Raw genomic sequence first — 16752 nt, 5'->3', positions numbered from 1 at the left:
AAATCTGCATTTCTGGGATGATTGTATCCCCATATATATAACATTCTATACGTTTCAAGAATTTTGTATAATATTTTAAATATAAAAACTCAACATTTTGAATTCAGCGTAGTTTTGTGTATCAGTTCATGGAATCGGTACATCAAAAATCGCTTCCCAACTATTTTGCTATCTATATGGCATAGCTGTCATTTCTTTTGGTCCTTAAATGAAACGGATATACTTTTTTATTTATTACAATTTTCTTTAACCAATTTTGGTCTTTAATGCAGGGCCGACAGACAAGTTCCATACTTTCTCCCACTTCCAAAGGCCCCTTCCATTTTTGCAGTAATGCTGCAAATAGTTGGTTGTAATTTTGAGTAGAGCAGACATTTCCATATATTTTTATTAGTTGCATGTGTGACATAACTACACCAGTCCTATTTATGATATAATTTACAAAGATTATACCGTTTTTTTTTCTAGGAATATATTTTTTTTAATCAATTAGCATATTTGAGTTTAACCATAATATTTGTTGTAATATTTGTTCTGTCTTTTCTGGTGGATTAAACTGAAATTGCTACCAACTTTCTATGGCTGTTTTAAAAATAGCAATATTTTTGGGATTATTTCATTTTCAAATAACCGAAAGTGAAAGGTTGTAATCTGAATAAAGGGAAAAAAGGCCATTCTTGAACATGGGGTGAGACATTCTTACTAATATGCTTGGGAACCTGTTCGGACTTAAGTATAACTTTTGAATGACTGAAGGTCAATGCTTTCATATTTAATCATTTCTGCCCTCCTATTTCATATTAATTATATAAATAGGCCCATTTAATTTTGTCTGGCTTACCGTTCCAAATAAAATTTAATATTTTTTGCTCATATCATTTAGAAAACAAGTCACTAGGTGTAGACAAGGCCCTAAGCAAATAGGTAAACTGGGATATGACTAAAGAGTTAATCAGGGTGATTTTTCCACAAATAGACAGGTATTTTCCTTTCTATAGTAGCAAGATCTTATCTATTTTCTATTAAAATGTATTGTAGTGAGAACATTTCTTTCTTTTGGGATATGTACACAGAATATGTCCGCTTCACCGTCAGACCATTTTATTAGTAAACTACACTGTAATATGAAAGTTGTATTTTTTGTGATCCAATACGTAATGTAGTACACTCATAATTTGGTTGTAATCCAGAGAAGTTAGAAAAATTATCTAGATCCTCTATGAGGCTGTGGAGGGATCCTTATTGTGTATTTAAAAGAAAAAACATGAATCATCAGCGTACAATGACACCTTTGTTTTTAAGCCTTGGATTTCTAGCCCTTGATATTATTGTTGGATCTGATTTTAATAGCTAACATTTCGATGGCCATATCAAATAGATATGACGATAGAGGTCAACCATGTTTTACTCCTCTTGACACTTTAATACTTTCTGAGAAGTAGCCATTATTTCCTATTTTTCACCTAGGGTTACTATGCATAACTTTAACCCATTGTATGACATATTCTCCAAAATTGAAATATTCCAGTCGTACTTTATCAAAAGTATTTTCAAAGTCAGCTATGAATACCAGGCATGGTTTCCTAGATTTTTCATAGTGTTCTATTGTTTCCAGTATTTATCTTGAATTAAGATGAATAATAATCCAACCATACCTTTTTAATTCTTAGCTTTTTGTGTGTATGGAACATTTCTGTGATCTTTTATTTCAGCTCATGAAACACGGGACCAACACTTCACATGTTGTGTTTATATTTTTGTTCAGTACCCATCCATTCTTGCCAAGTTTTTATTCCCAGATCTTATACTACTCCATCCTGTCTCTTTCTCACCGTAATCTTTCCAAAACCGACTCCTACTGCGTTTTAGGTTCACTCTCTGATTGGATAGCCTTAGGATATAAACATCCTTCTTAGAATATGCAAGCGAAAAAGATTTTTCCTCTTTACTCCTTAGAAATCTCCAACCATCCAAAGGCGATAAAAAAGGAATTTCATTCTGGATGAAACCTCCATTTTAATTGGCACTCCAGAATCTCCACATATAATGCTCCTCTTCCTGTAGTTCTGGGCTGAAGAGGGAGTCACAGCCAGCCATGCCTTCACCGGTATTATCCTATAGGTTCCAGGCACGGCCGCGGCCATGCATGCTAAGAGAATGGGCCTTGTTTCCCATTACATCAATGGATAACTTGATTATTCTCTGCCATGGTGGGCTGCCAGTGATAGATTTGCAGCTTGCTAGCCAGCCCCAGCGTTCACACTGCAGCATTTCATTACAGTGCAGTCGTATGCTGCAAAATGTACTCCTCATCCTCTATCTATACAGTATGAACTGTACTCCCAGCTTTTGAATATAATAGCAAGCTACACTTTAACACATTCTAAAGGTTAACTAGGTTAATATGATAACAGTGATCATAACAGTAGTTATGAAGCTTTGCATGTCAGTGCAGGCAGTAGAGTAGAGGGTGTGTTTCAGAGGGCTTTGTATCATCCATTGAGTTCAGGCCCTGTGGAATTGGATGGGGATTTGACTCAGTAATTGAGGCCAGCTGTTCTAGAGGAGGCAGCCTGCACCAGGGTCCCCAAGGCCAGGCAGACAGTAAACAGGCCTGTACTGCTGCAGACACTTTGGCTTAACCAACACACTTGCACTGACTGTACAGTAGATCTTCTAGTAGACCAATCCAAACAGTTGTTGAAGAGCAGGCAGCAGCCACACAGTTCTGACCAGACTCTGCATCTCATCTCCCTCTGCCACCTCAATGCCTTCGCCAAGGCTGCCTCAACCACTGTACTCACTCATAGGGCTGCAGTGTAAAGCATCCATCTACAAGTCTGTAGCCGCAGAGTCTTTGGCTGTGTGTAGTTATCTGGCAAGACACACACACACACACACACACACACCCTGGATATTTGTGTGTTGACACTTTGATTAAACACACTTCTTTATGAGGGCCACATCTGACTCTACTGATAGCTACTTTATTAAGGAAAACATTGACTTTCTATGCCTGTGATATGTGGTTGTCCCAGCTAGTTATCTTACAATGAATTCACTAAGTGTAATTCACTCTGGATATAAGTGTCTGCTAAATGACTGAAATGTAAAATGGCTTCATTTAGACTCCATTAAGCCAACCAAAGTCAACCATAAAAACATTTGACCAATTAGCATTGACAGTGGCCTTGTTAAAGACCCTCACATCGTAAGTAAACTCTGGGCACAACATCTACTGTATATACAGTTACATTATTTATCACCCACGTATGTAATATGGATACTTGTTTTTTACCCTGTTCTTACTGTCTCATTAGTTTAAACACAAGCAAGCTCCAACTCTCAGTTTTTGTCTCTCTGTGGATATTTCCGAGTTGTGAGGTCACCCCAGCAGCCCAGCTCTCTGTGGAAGGATAGGTCGTGAACAGCATAACCCCTCCGCTGCCTAGCATCTCATGTATGGCAGTCCGCTGCCTCTACTCTGCACTGCACAACACTATGGGAAATGAAAACTGGACAGTTAAAGACTCTGGTTGGCCTGGCCAAGGCAGACGTCCACATTGAGCTGCTGGGTCGCTGCCCCTGTCCTGTTGGTTTAACCCACACTGTACAAACGCGGCTTTATGAGCCGAGTTTATGAAAGCAGTCACTGATACAATGCCCAACACCAACACCACTGTAGTTTACAGCTGCTCTGCCATGGGGCTGTCTGCTCGGTCTGATCTTGGCTCGTCTACATTAACAAATCAGGCAGCTCTAGTATCTCTCGTTAGACTAATTAAGATGAGGGTGAAGTATCCCATCACTCCCCCTCTGATTGGACCACATGAAAGGAGAAGCTGAGGGCATAAGTATGCAAGAGATCCCTGCAGCTCAGCTAAACTCAGACCTACACTCTTTGAAAAAGGGTTCCAAAAGTGTTCTTCGGTTGTCCCTATAGGATAACCCATTTTGGTTCCAGATAGAACCCTTTTTGGATCTGTGGAAAGGGTTCTACATGGAGAAAAAAATTGTTCTTCAAAGGGTTCTTCTATGGGGACAGCCGAAGAACACTTTTAGGTTTTAGATAGCACCTTTTTTTCTGAGAGTACTGCTCCAGCCTACCTGGGTCTCTGCTTGAGATCTGTCAGTCTGGTCCCAGTCAACCCACCCAACCCACACCAAAACACCAACCACCAGAAATCTATTTGCTATTCCATTAAATGGTGGCCTCACTGTAAGAGAGTGTGTGAGGGCTTGTTGGTGCCGATCTTTTTCATTTTTTGCATGTAGCTAGATCTACACAACAGATGACATGGGATTTGGACTCATCTTGACATTAGACCATTTAGAGATCAAATCAACTTTGATTGTGGAGTGAACTATCACTTTAAAACACTGTCTGTGGGGCTTCAGGCACTTCCTATTGCTCATTGAATGGTCTTCAATGTCTATGAGACAGACAAAAGACATTGATTGAGGAAACGTTTCAGGGTTAATCATTAAATGGGGATTTTAATCACACCCTATTAAATTAAAATGGCTGAATATGGTCAGTCAAAACAGGTATTAGAAATAATCAACAGCAAGCAAGCCATTAGAAAGCAGCTCATGTAATATTGAAAGGAAACATAACCTGTCTGAGAGAGATAAGATAAAGCTTCCATTAACATCCAATCCTGTGTGTTCTTGTGTGACCGTGTGTGTGTCTGTGTGTGTGACCGTGTGTGTGCCTGCCTGCGTATGTGTGTTAGTGCACGTGTTGTGTGTATGTGTGTCTGTCTGTGTGTGTGTGGGGGTATAAGAGGTCATCATTAATGATTGCCCTGGTATCGCGCTGAGCCAGGCTGTCTCCTCCATGCTTGTTCTGCTTAACTACAATCACTCTGGTGGCCTCTTATTTGTCTTAACCCTGTTCCATCTGATGTTGCTGCCTGCCATCTCTGTCCAGCTGCCTGTCTGTCTGCAAAACACAAAACATGTACCAGTTACTGCAAAACATGAAAGACTGACTTTACATGATTTTTCATTTTAAACAAGAACTGTACTGTTTCGTATTAAAAACCAAACCATCCTGCAATGTATTATGTAGCTACATACTATGGGCTACAGCCCTAACTCTATGTTCTATTGATTGTCTTTGACATTTAATCTAATATCAAATTTCTTAATTGGTCCAAATGCCGACCCCCTTCAGCAATGTAAAAATATCCTACGTCTTTATGGATGTTATTTGATAAAAGGATTTCAGATAACTCAATCAGCAAGGAAGCCTGATTAAGCTTTAGCCTGAACGGCTGATAATTCATGTGCTGTATTCATGATCATGTGCCAGTGATTCCTTCACTAATTATTCAAAAGCTTATGAGTATCAGAGGGCATCAACTTCCCAGTGACTCCCAGAAGAATGCTATGCGTTATGCATGGGGTTGCTAGGTTGGCATACTTGCCTTTGGGTCAGAGGCAGCCCCAGGGCTGCCCATCTGCATTCCCCCAAATGGCTTAGAATGAATATTCCTTAATATAGACTCCAGTATGTTCTGTACATCAAATTCTGTCTATACAGATAGTATTGAACCAGTGCATTTCTAACCTCCGGACATAAATGAGAACCATACGTCCTCTGATCTGTGTGCCCACCAGTCCTACTCAGCACACTGACTGTACAGCCCCTCATCATCTGTACAGCGCCCATCACTGAGTTTTTCTCCGGTGGTGTAGTGGGGTCAGAGCAGGACAGGGGTTAAATGTTAAACTATGTCCCTGTCAGAGAAAGGCTAGGTGTGTTCAGAGCAAACATCAAACTCCTCTCCAAGGGAAAGTGGGAGAGGCCTGTAGTCACATATCCCTTAGGTTTACAGCTGGATGAGGTAACTATCTGCAGCACCAGGTAGGGTGTGTGTGTGTGTGTGTGTTTCATACCCTATTCCCTATATAGTGCACTACATTTGACCAGAGTTCTTAGCCCTGGTCAAAAGTAGCGCACTAGATATGGAATAGGGTGCCATTTGGGACGAAGCCCTGGTGTGATTAATAATGCGTACTTCCTTGTGGAAGTCCTCTGAAAGGTCCTATGTGTTCTATACATGCGTGACTAAAGAGTGAGCATTCTTCTACACATCACCTCAACTTGTTAAGGGTATAGACTACATTATGGAGACAGCTTATCAGTTATTCATCCTTGAATGAAATGATTAGCGAGGCATCTTCAGATTCTAAAGACGCGCGCACACACACACACACGAATACACATGGATACACACACACACACACGGATACACACACACACACACACGGATACACACACACACACACACACACACTTTAGTTTGTTCTTAACTGACTTGCCCAGTTAAATAAAGGTTAAATAACAAAAGTTGAGAGAGCATGGTGGTGAAAGACAGAGCAGTGTCCTAACACAGTGGTTCCCAAATTGAACTCACTCAGTCTTTAAACTTACTCTTGAAAGTTGTAATAGTAGAATGCACAAGGTGCAATTTCTAAATTGGGTAGTGCATCATCAGTTCCTCTTGTCATGTTAGTCACTGCATACCTTAGAGAGCTATTTAGAACTTGTCAGAAATGTCCAGATGTTCTCCAATGCAGTAAGGGGCGCCTTGAAAAAGTTTAGGAACCATTGTCCTAACAGATGAGCCTGATGCTGTAGAGAGGCTCTCCTCTCCTCTCCTCTCCTCTCCTCTCCCTCCTCCCTCTCCTCTCCTCTCCTCTCCTCTCCTCTCCTCTCCTCCCTCTCCTCTCCTCTCCTCTCCTCTCCTCTCCTCCCTCCCTCTCCTCTCCTCTCCTCTCTCCTTACCCCTCACTCCTATTGAGTCTCAGGGAGCTCATCCTCCACCCTCTCCATGTTAATGATATCGAACTCCATAATGGCTGGGGGGACAGAAGGAACCCTGGGAAAACTGAACCTTTTGAAGCTTTGTATTACCCTGCAGTAAGGCTGCTGACTGACACTCAACCATCCAGAGAGACAGGAAGGAGAGCTGGCTGCTGCCGACCTGGAGACACAGGGAGGACTTATAGTTTCAGGTGTGAGGTCTGAGGATGAGGAGGCCCTTTTATGACTTATACTAGGGCTGTGACCTGTGGATCTGCCACCCTGTGCTCCAGTACTATAAAACCAGGGCCACTGTGGGCTGCATCTACAGTATCACTGGTTGAAAATATTCAGCTCTCTCCCTCCCTCTCAGAGAAGAGATGGGTCCTGCTGCAGCCACACAGCCACACAGGTCTAATTGCCTGCCTTCTGCTCCCACTTCCTGTGAAATGAGGACAGCAGCTGGGGAGAAGAGAGCCTGCTTGCTTTTGTCTGTTTCCTCAGGAAAAGGGTTTAACCCAGGGCCCAGAGAAACAGTGACAGGCCTGGCCGGATTCTCAGATGTCTCTTTTCGGAGGCTCTACTTATAGTTATGGTCTAGTGGTGTGGGTGGGGTTTTGCAGCGTTGGCAGTTTCAATGGTGCATTGAAAGTCACAATGAATAGGCAGCTAAGGTATTGTATGTATATAGCTCAAACCTCTGTACTTGTTCTAGTGAATAATAATAATAAGGCTCAGGCTGTGGACCCAGATGCCCAAATACCTCAGCACCCTTTGAACACACAGTTGCTTTGTCACAGAGCGTTGGAACTCCCTCTCCCTCTTGCTCTCTCCCAGGCAACACCCTACTAGCGCTGAGCTGCTGTCACGCTAAACAGCTGACTTTATTTTAATAATCAGGGAAAACAGTGATTTTACGGGCAGATTAATATTTTATCAGCGATTACAGGGGCTTGGAGATGCCTGCTCAGCGTTTCTGCCTAGCCGAGCAGAGGAGGAGTGCAATACTACAGACAGGGAGCCCTGTAAATAGAGCCTTGTTGTTTGGATGGCTAGGGACTTGCTTGGCAATGTTAACATGTGTTTCCTATGCCAATAAAGCCCTTGAATTGAATTGAGAGAGGGACTGGGAGTGGGGAGAGAGAGAGACTGGGAGTGGGGAGAGAGAGAGAGACTGGGAGTGGGGAGAGAGAGAGAGACTGGGAGTGGGGGGAGAGAGAGAGAGACTGGGAGTGGGGGGAGAGAGAGAGAGACTGGGAGTGGGGGGAGAGAGAGAGAGACTGGGAGCGGGGAGAGAGAGAGAGAGAGACTGGGAGCGGGTAGAGAGAGAGAGACTGGGAGCGGGGGAGAGAGAGAGAGGACTGGGAGCGGGGAGAGAGAGAGAGACTGGGAGTGGGGAGAGAGAGAGAGAGACTGGCAGTGGGGACAGAGAGAGAGAGACAGAGTGGGGACAGAGAGAGAGAGACTGGGAGTGGGGACAGAGAGAGAGAGAGACTGGGAGTGGGGACAGAGAGAGAGAGAGACTGGGAGTGGGGACAGAGAGAGAGAGACTCGGAGTGGGGACAGAGAGAGAGAGACTGGGAGTGGGGACAGAGAGAGAGAGACTGGGAGTGGGGACAGAGAGAGAGAGACTGGGAGTGGGGACAGAGAGAGAGAGAGACTGGGAGTGGGGACAGAGAGAGAGAGAGACTGGGAGTGGGGACAGAGAGAGAGAGACTGGGAGTGGGGACAGAGAGAGAGACTGGGAGTGGGGACAGAGAGAGAGAGACTGGGAGTGGGGGGAGAGAGAGAGAGAGACTGGGAGTGGGGGGAGAGAGAGAGAGAGACTGGGAGTGGGGACAGAGAGAGAGAGAGACTGGGAGTGGGGACAGAGAGAGAGAGAGACTGGGAGTGGGGACAGAGAGAGACTGGGAGTGGGGACAGAGAGAGAGACTGGGAGTGGGGACAGAGAGAGAGAGACTGGGAGTGGGGGGAGAGAGAGAGAGAGACTGGGAGTGGGGGGAGAGAGAGAGAGACTGGGAGTGGGGGGAGAGAGAGAGTGTGTTTGTGAGCCTGGTTGTGCTTAAGGAGGTGATTAAGCATCTCAGGCCTCTCATCCACAAACACCAATTACACAGTGATGAGCTGCAGCTCTCGTAGCCAGATGGGTAATAGGTAAGATAGGTAAGAATAAGGTGATGACATAATAAGGTGCCGAGACAGGAAATAGGTCATCCCAGAAGACAAGGAGAACATGTTTTCACCCCATTGAGTTTGTATTGTGGTTAGAGAGTCATCTACAGGCCTAATGTTTCCTCTATCTAGTCTATCTGAGACTGTTAATCCCTTTGCCATAGCAACGCAAAGTTCAATTTACTCGTCCCATTATTACTAGTGACCTCTTGATTATTGAACTGGCCCATATTGTAATTTGGGTTGATTGGAGAATTACTTCTCCGATTCCTCTTGATTCCAAATCAACGTGTTTTGGCTTGCTTCCCTGACAAAGTCCCCCTGTAAAAGTCATTTTTAAACCGTGATCCGATGGACAATGCTCAATCAGACCTTTTCAAATGCACAAGTCTGAATTCTTGCTTTCAAAGTATAATATGATTCTCTGCCCAACTTCTTCTTCACAGCAAGCATCCTTCTTCCTCTTCCTCAAATGGTGAGATTCATCTTGGCTCAGCTGAGTTGACCTGCATTAGCATCTCACCAGTCATAGACTGTCAGTATGTATGGCTGTGGTAGAACCATATGACTGTATAGCATGTTAACTGTGTACATTGTGGTGTCTTGCTGTGGGGGTAAGTGGGAGAATACTGGTAGCAGCACTCTGGGACAGATAACAGCTTGATTAGAAGTGATTAACATTGCGGAAGCTCTCTGTAGAGGGGAACCTTTGATGTTAGCACTGATCCCAGTTTTCACCCTGGCTCAGTGAAACCCTATCCTGCTATCTCTCTCACTCTGCCTCACACCCCTCTCTCGTCTTTGTCCTTTTCCCCAGAGTTTGAGATAGGGTTTAGATGGAGGGACAGGGGTGTGTGTGTGTGTGTGTGTGTGTGTGTGTGTGTGTGTGTGTGTGTGTGTGTGTGTGTGTGTGTGTGTGTGTGTGTGTGTGTGTGTGTGTGTGTGTGTGTGTGTGTGTGTGTGTGTGTGTGTGTGTGTGTGTGTGTGTGTGTGTGTGTGTGTGTGTGTGTGTGTGTGTGTGTGTGTGAGAGAGAGAGAGTTAACCTACACTGGAGGGGGATGCGTGAAAGCGGATTAGGCTTCAGTCAGAGCCCATGCCTCTCAGGGTCATTATGGTTACCAGCGTTAAGGAATTAAACAATCGATGCCGTGTCAGACTGGAGCGCTGCAAGAGAAACTAATGGCATCTGTTCTGGCCTAGTGCCATCACTATAGAGGGATCGAGATAGTGAGGGAGGGAAGGATGGAGAGAGGAAGAGAGATAGGGTCGGTGGGAGAGAGGTAGAGAGAGATGGAGAGAAAGAGTTGGGAGAGACAGGCAGAGAGAGAGTGCTGTGATGTATAATGTCAGTGTGGTTGTCTCTGCAGTCAGCCAACAATGGGATCATGCAGCAGCTGTATTGTTTAGTGTGAACAGGAATCAGCCTTAGTAGCCCTCATGTTTTACTCCAACAAAAGCTGTCAAAGAGAAAAACATAATGCATGTGTGGGTGTTGTCTACCCAGAGCAACCTTGGGCAACGTACTCACTCACATTTACTGGGGATGGGCTATGCTCAACATAATGGCAAGTCATCAACCTTCTGCGGGAGTTCAGATATTTGCTCTGACCATCACTTTTGGTCTGTTGCCTGTTGAATAGACACCCTAATCCGATAGTAGGTCTTAGAAATATTGAAATGATAAAAGCAGAGACAAACGGCAGGTATGTACTGTATGTTACAGTAACACTTGCATTACTAATCCCTCTAACGTCACCTCCTCTCTGTGTTGTGTTCAGGAAGGACCAGCACCTGCTGTCCAGTGTGAACTGCTGGTACCTGGTACTGAACCAGACCAGGAGAGAGAGCAGGGACCACGCCACCCTCAATGACATCTATACCAACAACGTTATCGTCCGCCTCGCCCAGATCAGCGAGGACGTCATCCGCCTCTTCAAGAAGGTCAGTTAATACGTCAGTCATCCCTCTGTCCATCCATCCGTCTATCCCTCTGTTTACACCTTTCCTTATCACCAGTGCCCATGTGGTCAGAGAGCTCTGGCTTTTTTCGTGAGTTTGCTGAGCAGTAATGGGCAGCATGTCGATTGATCTTTCTCTAAGATCGTGATCATACACAATTAATACCAGGCCTCATTGTTTTTGTTGGTTAGAACCGCATTCAAACCTGCTTTCAAACCAGCGCTTTTGAAATGAGTCTGAAAGAAAGCAATTTGCCTCCATCCTTTCCATCCTCCAACGTTAGTATACAGATTGATGGTAGGCTACCGTGAGACTGTGTGAGCAGTGCTGTTTTTTGAGCAGCTACATCACCAGCTGACCCGTGTGTCAGCACATTGTATACCTCCGTCTGTTCCCTGTGGCCTGTGGAGTAGTAGTAGAGTAGCAGGGTTGAGGTAAAGCAGGCTAGGGTACCCTCCTGAGCCCCTACCCCTCCCCCTGGGCCCCTACCCCTGCTCACAACAGTCCCTGCTGTTGTGAGCAGTGTCTTGCCCTGTGTCAGCAGAGATGACTGAGGTCTAACCCACACACCAGACCCCTGTTTACACCTGGCAGGACTTCCTGGAGGTGAGACCCAGCCTGCACTGCCATCCTCCATTCACACACTACTGTGTGTGTGTGTGTGTGTGTGCGGCAGGAATGTGAATGGGGGGAAAAGCAACGCTGTAGAGAGCACCAGCCTGGGCTGAAAACAGAACAACCTCCTGTCAGTCAGTGAAGTGTCCTCAAGTAGCTTTTCCTCTGGCTGGTAATATGAACGGCGCTATGTGCGCTCGCTGGCAGGCCTAGAGGTGACAATGAATAACATGTTAAAGAAATATGCTGTGTAGTTTTGTAGCTGTCAAGAAAATTAATGGAGCAGAGAGCTGAGTAGGCTACAAGTGAATCAAGCAGCCCATGAAAGAAAGACCCAGGGATGCCCAAGATTTCTGATATCCAGACAGTCATAAATGAATACATAGATAGTTCCATTTTCATGCGATCTGACCTTTTGACTTGACCAGGAAAAACTCTGGGCCTTTTCTAGGCCTGATCTGTCCAGAGAAAAAGACACAGGTCTTTGTTGTAGTATCTCTCCTCAGTGAGGTGTTCTCTGTTGGAGGTTTAGTAGCCTCTGAGTCTGGTTAGAGCTTGATAGCTACTTCGGTGGATGTTGAACACATTTCTAGCAGCAAATGTGTTGAAATATAGGCATGGTATAAAAGGGATAATCAACTCAGGTCTCTATGCGGCAACTCAGAAGGTCAGTTGAATTACTCTAGTGCGTCGTAGAACACACCTTCTCTGCCATTCATTATTTTCCATAGAACGCACAGCCCCTTGTTGATTATCCCTTACGTATATCACCGGTATGACAAATAAATACACATTTTCACCTAGTCGGCTCAGGGATTCAAACCAGCAACCTTTTGGTTACTGGTCCATCATTGTTAATCGCTAGGCTACCCGAATGTGTGTGGTATAGGCTACGGTATAGGCTGCTATACAACACCCCCTCGTGCTATGGCTCAGTCAAGAACTGCAAAGTCTCAGTGGGTTGCACAGTTCAAAATCCGGTCAAGATAAATGGAACAAACAATAGAATTTGGCTGCACTGTGTTCTCCCCCCCCCCCCTTTTTTTTTTAGAGAGAAGAGAGTATTTCATGAATGTATTATTTGTAGGCCAGCACAATCTGACTTGTCACATCTATATTCTTACTGTATGTTGCATCAGGATTGTCCACTCCCTGCTCTGCTCCACATTGTCTCCCTCTGCAGTGTCTGACATCAGAGCCACGATGCATACAAATGCCATTCAACTGCTGCCAGGAGGCTTTCACATATTTCTCACAAAAAGAGCTTGTCACTTATCACATTCAGGCCAACGCTCTTTCATATCTGATTTAACAAGACATGTTCCCTGTACTCCCTGGGAGGTCTGATGATGAAGGTAAAATAAAATAACAATTTGGCTACCTCTTTCTCTCTCTCTTTCTCTCTGTCTTTTCTCAGTATATTTTAAAGGGTGGAGGGAGACACAATTATTGTCCAAAGCTCAGAAAATTCCATCTCAGCTGGCCCCTCCTGTTGCTATGAGCCCCTCCCTCCGGGATTGATTCCACGGTCCAGTTTTGACTCGTCATCAGCCTGCGTACGTTAGGGCTTGGTTGTTATGGTTAAACCTGTTTTGCGTAACCCATACAAAAATAGATGATGTGCGTTCAAGTATGAACAGGGTGTAAGTGTGCCTGCGTGCAGGCTTACGTGCATCTACCTGTGTGTGTGTGTGTGTGTGTGTGTGTGTGTGTGTGTGTGTGTGTGTGTGTGTGTGTGTGTGTGTGTGTGTGTGTGTGTGTGTGTGTGTGTGTGTGTGTGTGTGTGTGTGTGTGTGTGTGTGTGTGTGTGTGTGTGTGTGTGTGTGTGTGTGTGTGTGGGGCCTGGTGCTTGGCTCTGTGCTGTAGAGTCAGAGAGTAGCAGCGCTGCTGACTATCGATCCCACAGTATTACCCTCCACTATGATTTATGTCCACAGAGGGCCACCTTAGCAGGCAGAACCATAACTCCTAGCAGACATGGACATATAGGGACCATATATCAGTTTCGATATACACAAAGCTAGGACCTGGAACAGTAGGGACTCATAGACAGTGGAGGCTTTGGGGACAATATGGGAGTGTGAAACGTCCTATATATGTGTGAGGGTCGTTATGAAAGATACTGTTAGCCGTGAGGTAGAGTTTGAGAGTAATTACTCATGGTTTCTGCTATAGAAAAACTTTTCTGAGAAAAGGTTAGTCAGTCATACTTCTGTGAAGTTAGTAAAGGTGTTATTTCCTTTGTGTGCCTACTTTGTTTTCTGTGAATACAGTAATGTGTGGTGTGGGTGGATTCACACACCCCTGTAGTCTCAATCTAGGAACAGATTGCTTTCTGTCGCACGTACAGCCATGCTAGCAATTACTTTCTCTCACTGAGCTCCCACAATACCAGGTGTGTTCCCACTCTCATCATCACTAGCTAGGTTGTGTAGGATGGCTGTAAATGCTGCAGTGTGCCAGGGAAACATTCCCACACCATTATACCACCGCCATCAACCTGTAGCGTTGACTCCAGACAGGATGGTGTCATGGACTCATGCTGCTCACGCTAAATCCTGACTCTGCCATCAGCATGACACAACAGGAACTGGGTTCGTCGGACCAGGTGATGTTTTTCCACTCCTCAATTGTCCAGTGTTGGTGATCACGTGTCCACTGGAGCCACTTCTTGTTTTTAGCTGATAGGAGTGGAACCCGGTGTGGTTGTCTGTGGCAGTAGCCCATCTGTGACAAGGACGAACGAGTTGTGCGTTCTGCGATGACGTTCTGCACACCACTGTTGTACTGCGCCGTTATTTGTCTGTTTGTGGCCCGCCTGTTAGCTTGCACGATTCTTGACATTCTCCTTTGACCTCTCATCAACGAGCTGTTTTCGCCCACAGGACTACCGCTGACTGGATGTTTTTTGTTTGTCGCACCATTCTCTGTAAACCTTAGACACTGTCGTACGTGAAAAGGAGCAGGCCGTTTCTGAGATACTGGACCGGTGTCTGGCACAGACGATCCAGTCACTTAGGTCACTCGTTTTGCCCATTCTAACGTTCAATCGAACTGTAACTGGATGCTTCGGTGCCAGTCTGCCACGGCCACGTCACTCACTGTCTGTAGGAGGGAACCATTTTCGTGAACGGGGTGGTGAACCTAATAAACTGGCCACTAAGTGTTTGTCCTTTGTAAAAACACATTACTCAGAGTCCTGGTCCATCTTGAAAGCTGTTAGAAGAACTCAACGTCATTGACAAGTCAAGCTTCCATCAGTTACAAGGCTCCTTTTGAAAAACAACACTGTACATGACATGACAGAATGGCAGTCTGGACATTGGTTGACACCAGGGAAAGATGAAACAGCTGATTGTGCCTTTTCTCAGCTTGAGTCATTACTGATGTCATCTACTTGCATGAGAAATGGAAAGACCTCAATGAACTGCATGATTGTGTGTGACCACATCATATAGGCAAGTAAGTGGTAACACTATAACTGCTGATTGGGGGTGTTTCCCCATCCACTCAGTACAGAGCAGAAGTGGCAGTTCATCAGGTGAAGGATGGGACATTTACCCATCAAGCACCACAACTAAACAGCAGCTTTAACAATCAGCACCTAAACATCAGTAGCTAAACATACGCCACGGAGAGCGGCAGAGCATGAAACCACACGCACTCCAGCACTCTTCAGACAGAGAGAGCGAGGCCAGAGGGGATGTAGTTAATTCACTAGTCTAGTGGTTGATTGTGTTCCACTGGCTGGTCTGGCTGGAAGTCTCTCTTTTGGAATGATGTATGTTTCTGTCCATCCATCACATCTTTATACTCTACGCTCATTCTCAGGGTGTCTCTCTCTGTACTGTATGTACACCTCCTTAAAGTGCTGTCAAGATTCAAATTGATCCAGACAGTGTCTCATCACCACCCACACACTGAAAAACCTTGCCTATCAGTTTGTTGTTACAGGATATTCATCACAATTGTAGCTATTTGTTAATATATGACAGTACATTGATTGATGTGCATTGGCCCTAACTGTTTTCCAACCCCTTGTTTTTCAGAGTAAGGACATTGGGATTCAGATGCATGAGGAGCTGGTGAAAGTGACAAACGAACTCTACACTGTGAGTACAACAAAACCAATCTCCTCCCCCCCGTCAGAATCAAACTAACTCTACACTGTGAGTACAACAAAACCAATCTCCTCCCCCCTGTCAGAATCAAACTAACTCTACACTGTGAGTACAACAAAACCCATCTCCTCCCCCCCTGTCAGAATCAAACTAACTCTACACTGTGAGTACAACAAAACCAATCTCCTCCCCCCCGTCAGAATCAAACTAACTCTACACTGTGAGTACAACAAAACCAATCTCCTCCCCCCGTCAGAATCCATCCCTCTCGATGCATCCCTTCATCCAAACACAGCCAGTATCAAGGCCTCTACTGAGAGCAATGTGATGAGGCTAGCGCTCCTCTCTCTCTGTCTCTGTCTCTGTCTCTGTCTCTCTCTCTGTCTCTCTCTCGCTGTCTCTCTCTCGCTGTCTCTCTCTCGCTGTCTCTCTCTCGCTGTCTCTCTCTCTCTGTCTCTCTCTCTCTGTCTCTCTTGCTGTCTCTCTCTCGCTGTCTCTCTCTCGCTGTCTCTCTCTCGCTGTCTCTCTCTCGCTGTCTCTGTCTCTCTCTGTCTCTCTCTGTCTCTCTGTCTCTCTCTGTCTCTCTGTCTCTCTCTCTGTCTCTCTCGCTGTCTCTCACTGTCTCTCTCGCTGTCTCTCACTGTCTCTCTCTCTCTGTCTCTCTCGCTGTCTCTCTCTCTCTATGTCTCTCTCTCTCTCTGTCTCTCTCTGTCTCTGTCTCTCTGTCTCTCTCTGTCTCTGTCTCTCTCTTTCTCTCTCTCTCTCTCTATGTCTCTCTCTATGTCTCTCTCGCTGTTTCTCTCGCTGTCTCTCTCGCTGTCTCTCTGTCTCTCTCTGTCTGTCTCTCTCTCTGTCTCTCTCTCTCTCTCTCTCTCTCTCTCTCTCTCTCTCTTTCTGTCTCTCACTCTCTCTTTGTCTCTCTCTCTCTCTGTGTCTCTCTCTCTCTCTCTCTCTCTCTCTCTCTGTGTCTCTCTGTGTCTCTGTCTCTCGGTGTTTCTGTCTCTCTCTCTCTGTCTCTCTCTCCAACTGTGGTGTTTAGCTTAGATGGAGGGGATGATAAGGAGAAGGAG

General features: G+C 45.2%; 1 protein-coding gene across 2 annotated transcripts in view; it reads left to right on the top strand.

The window, feature by feature from the left end:
- Positions 1 to 16752, top strand: part of LOC106583180 (SLIT-ROBO Rho GTPase-activating protein 3) — a 104427-nt gene that overhangs the window by 38193 nt on the left and 49482 nt on the right. For both annotated transcript variants that reach the window (XM_014167076.3, XM_014167077.3), the window contains exons 3-4: positions 10766 to 10928; positions 15611 to 15673. In XM_014167076.3, the coding sequence (XP_014022551.1) occupies positions 10766 to 10928; positions 15611 to 15673 (226 nt within the window). The remainder of the gene's footprint in view (positions 1 to 10765; positions 10929 to 15610; positions 15674 to 16752) is intronic.

Source organism: Salmo salar, chromosome 22, assembly GCF_965601325.2.
Source record: "Salmo salar chromosome 22, fSalSal1, whole genome shotgun sequence".
Taxonomy (NCBI): domain Eukaryota; kingdom Metazoa; phylum Chordata; class Actinopteri; order Salmoniformes; family Salmonidae; genus Salmo; species Salmo salar.
The sequence above is the reverse complement of the archived record's forward strand: the minus strand, read 5'-3'. Positions and strand labels throughout refer to the sequence as shown.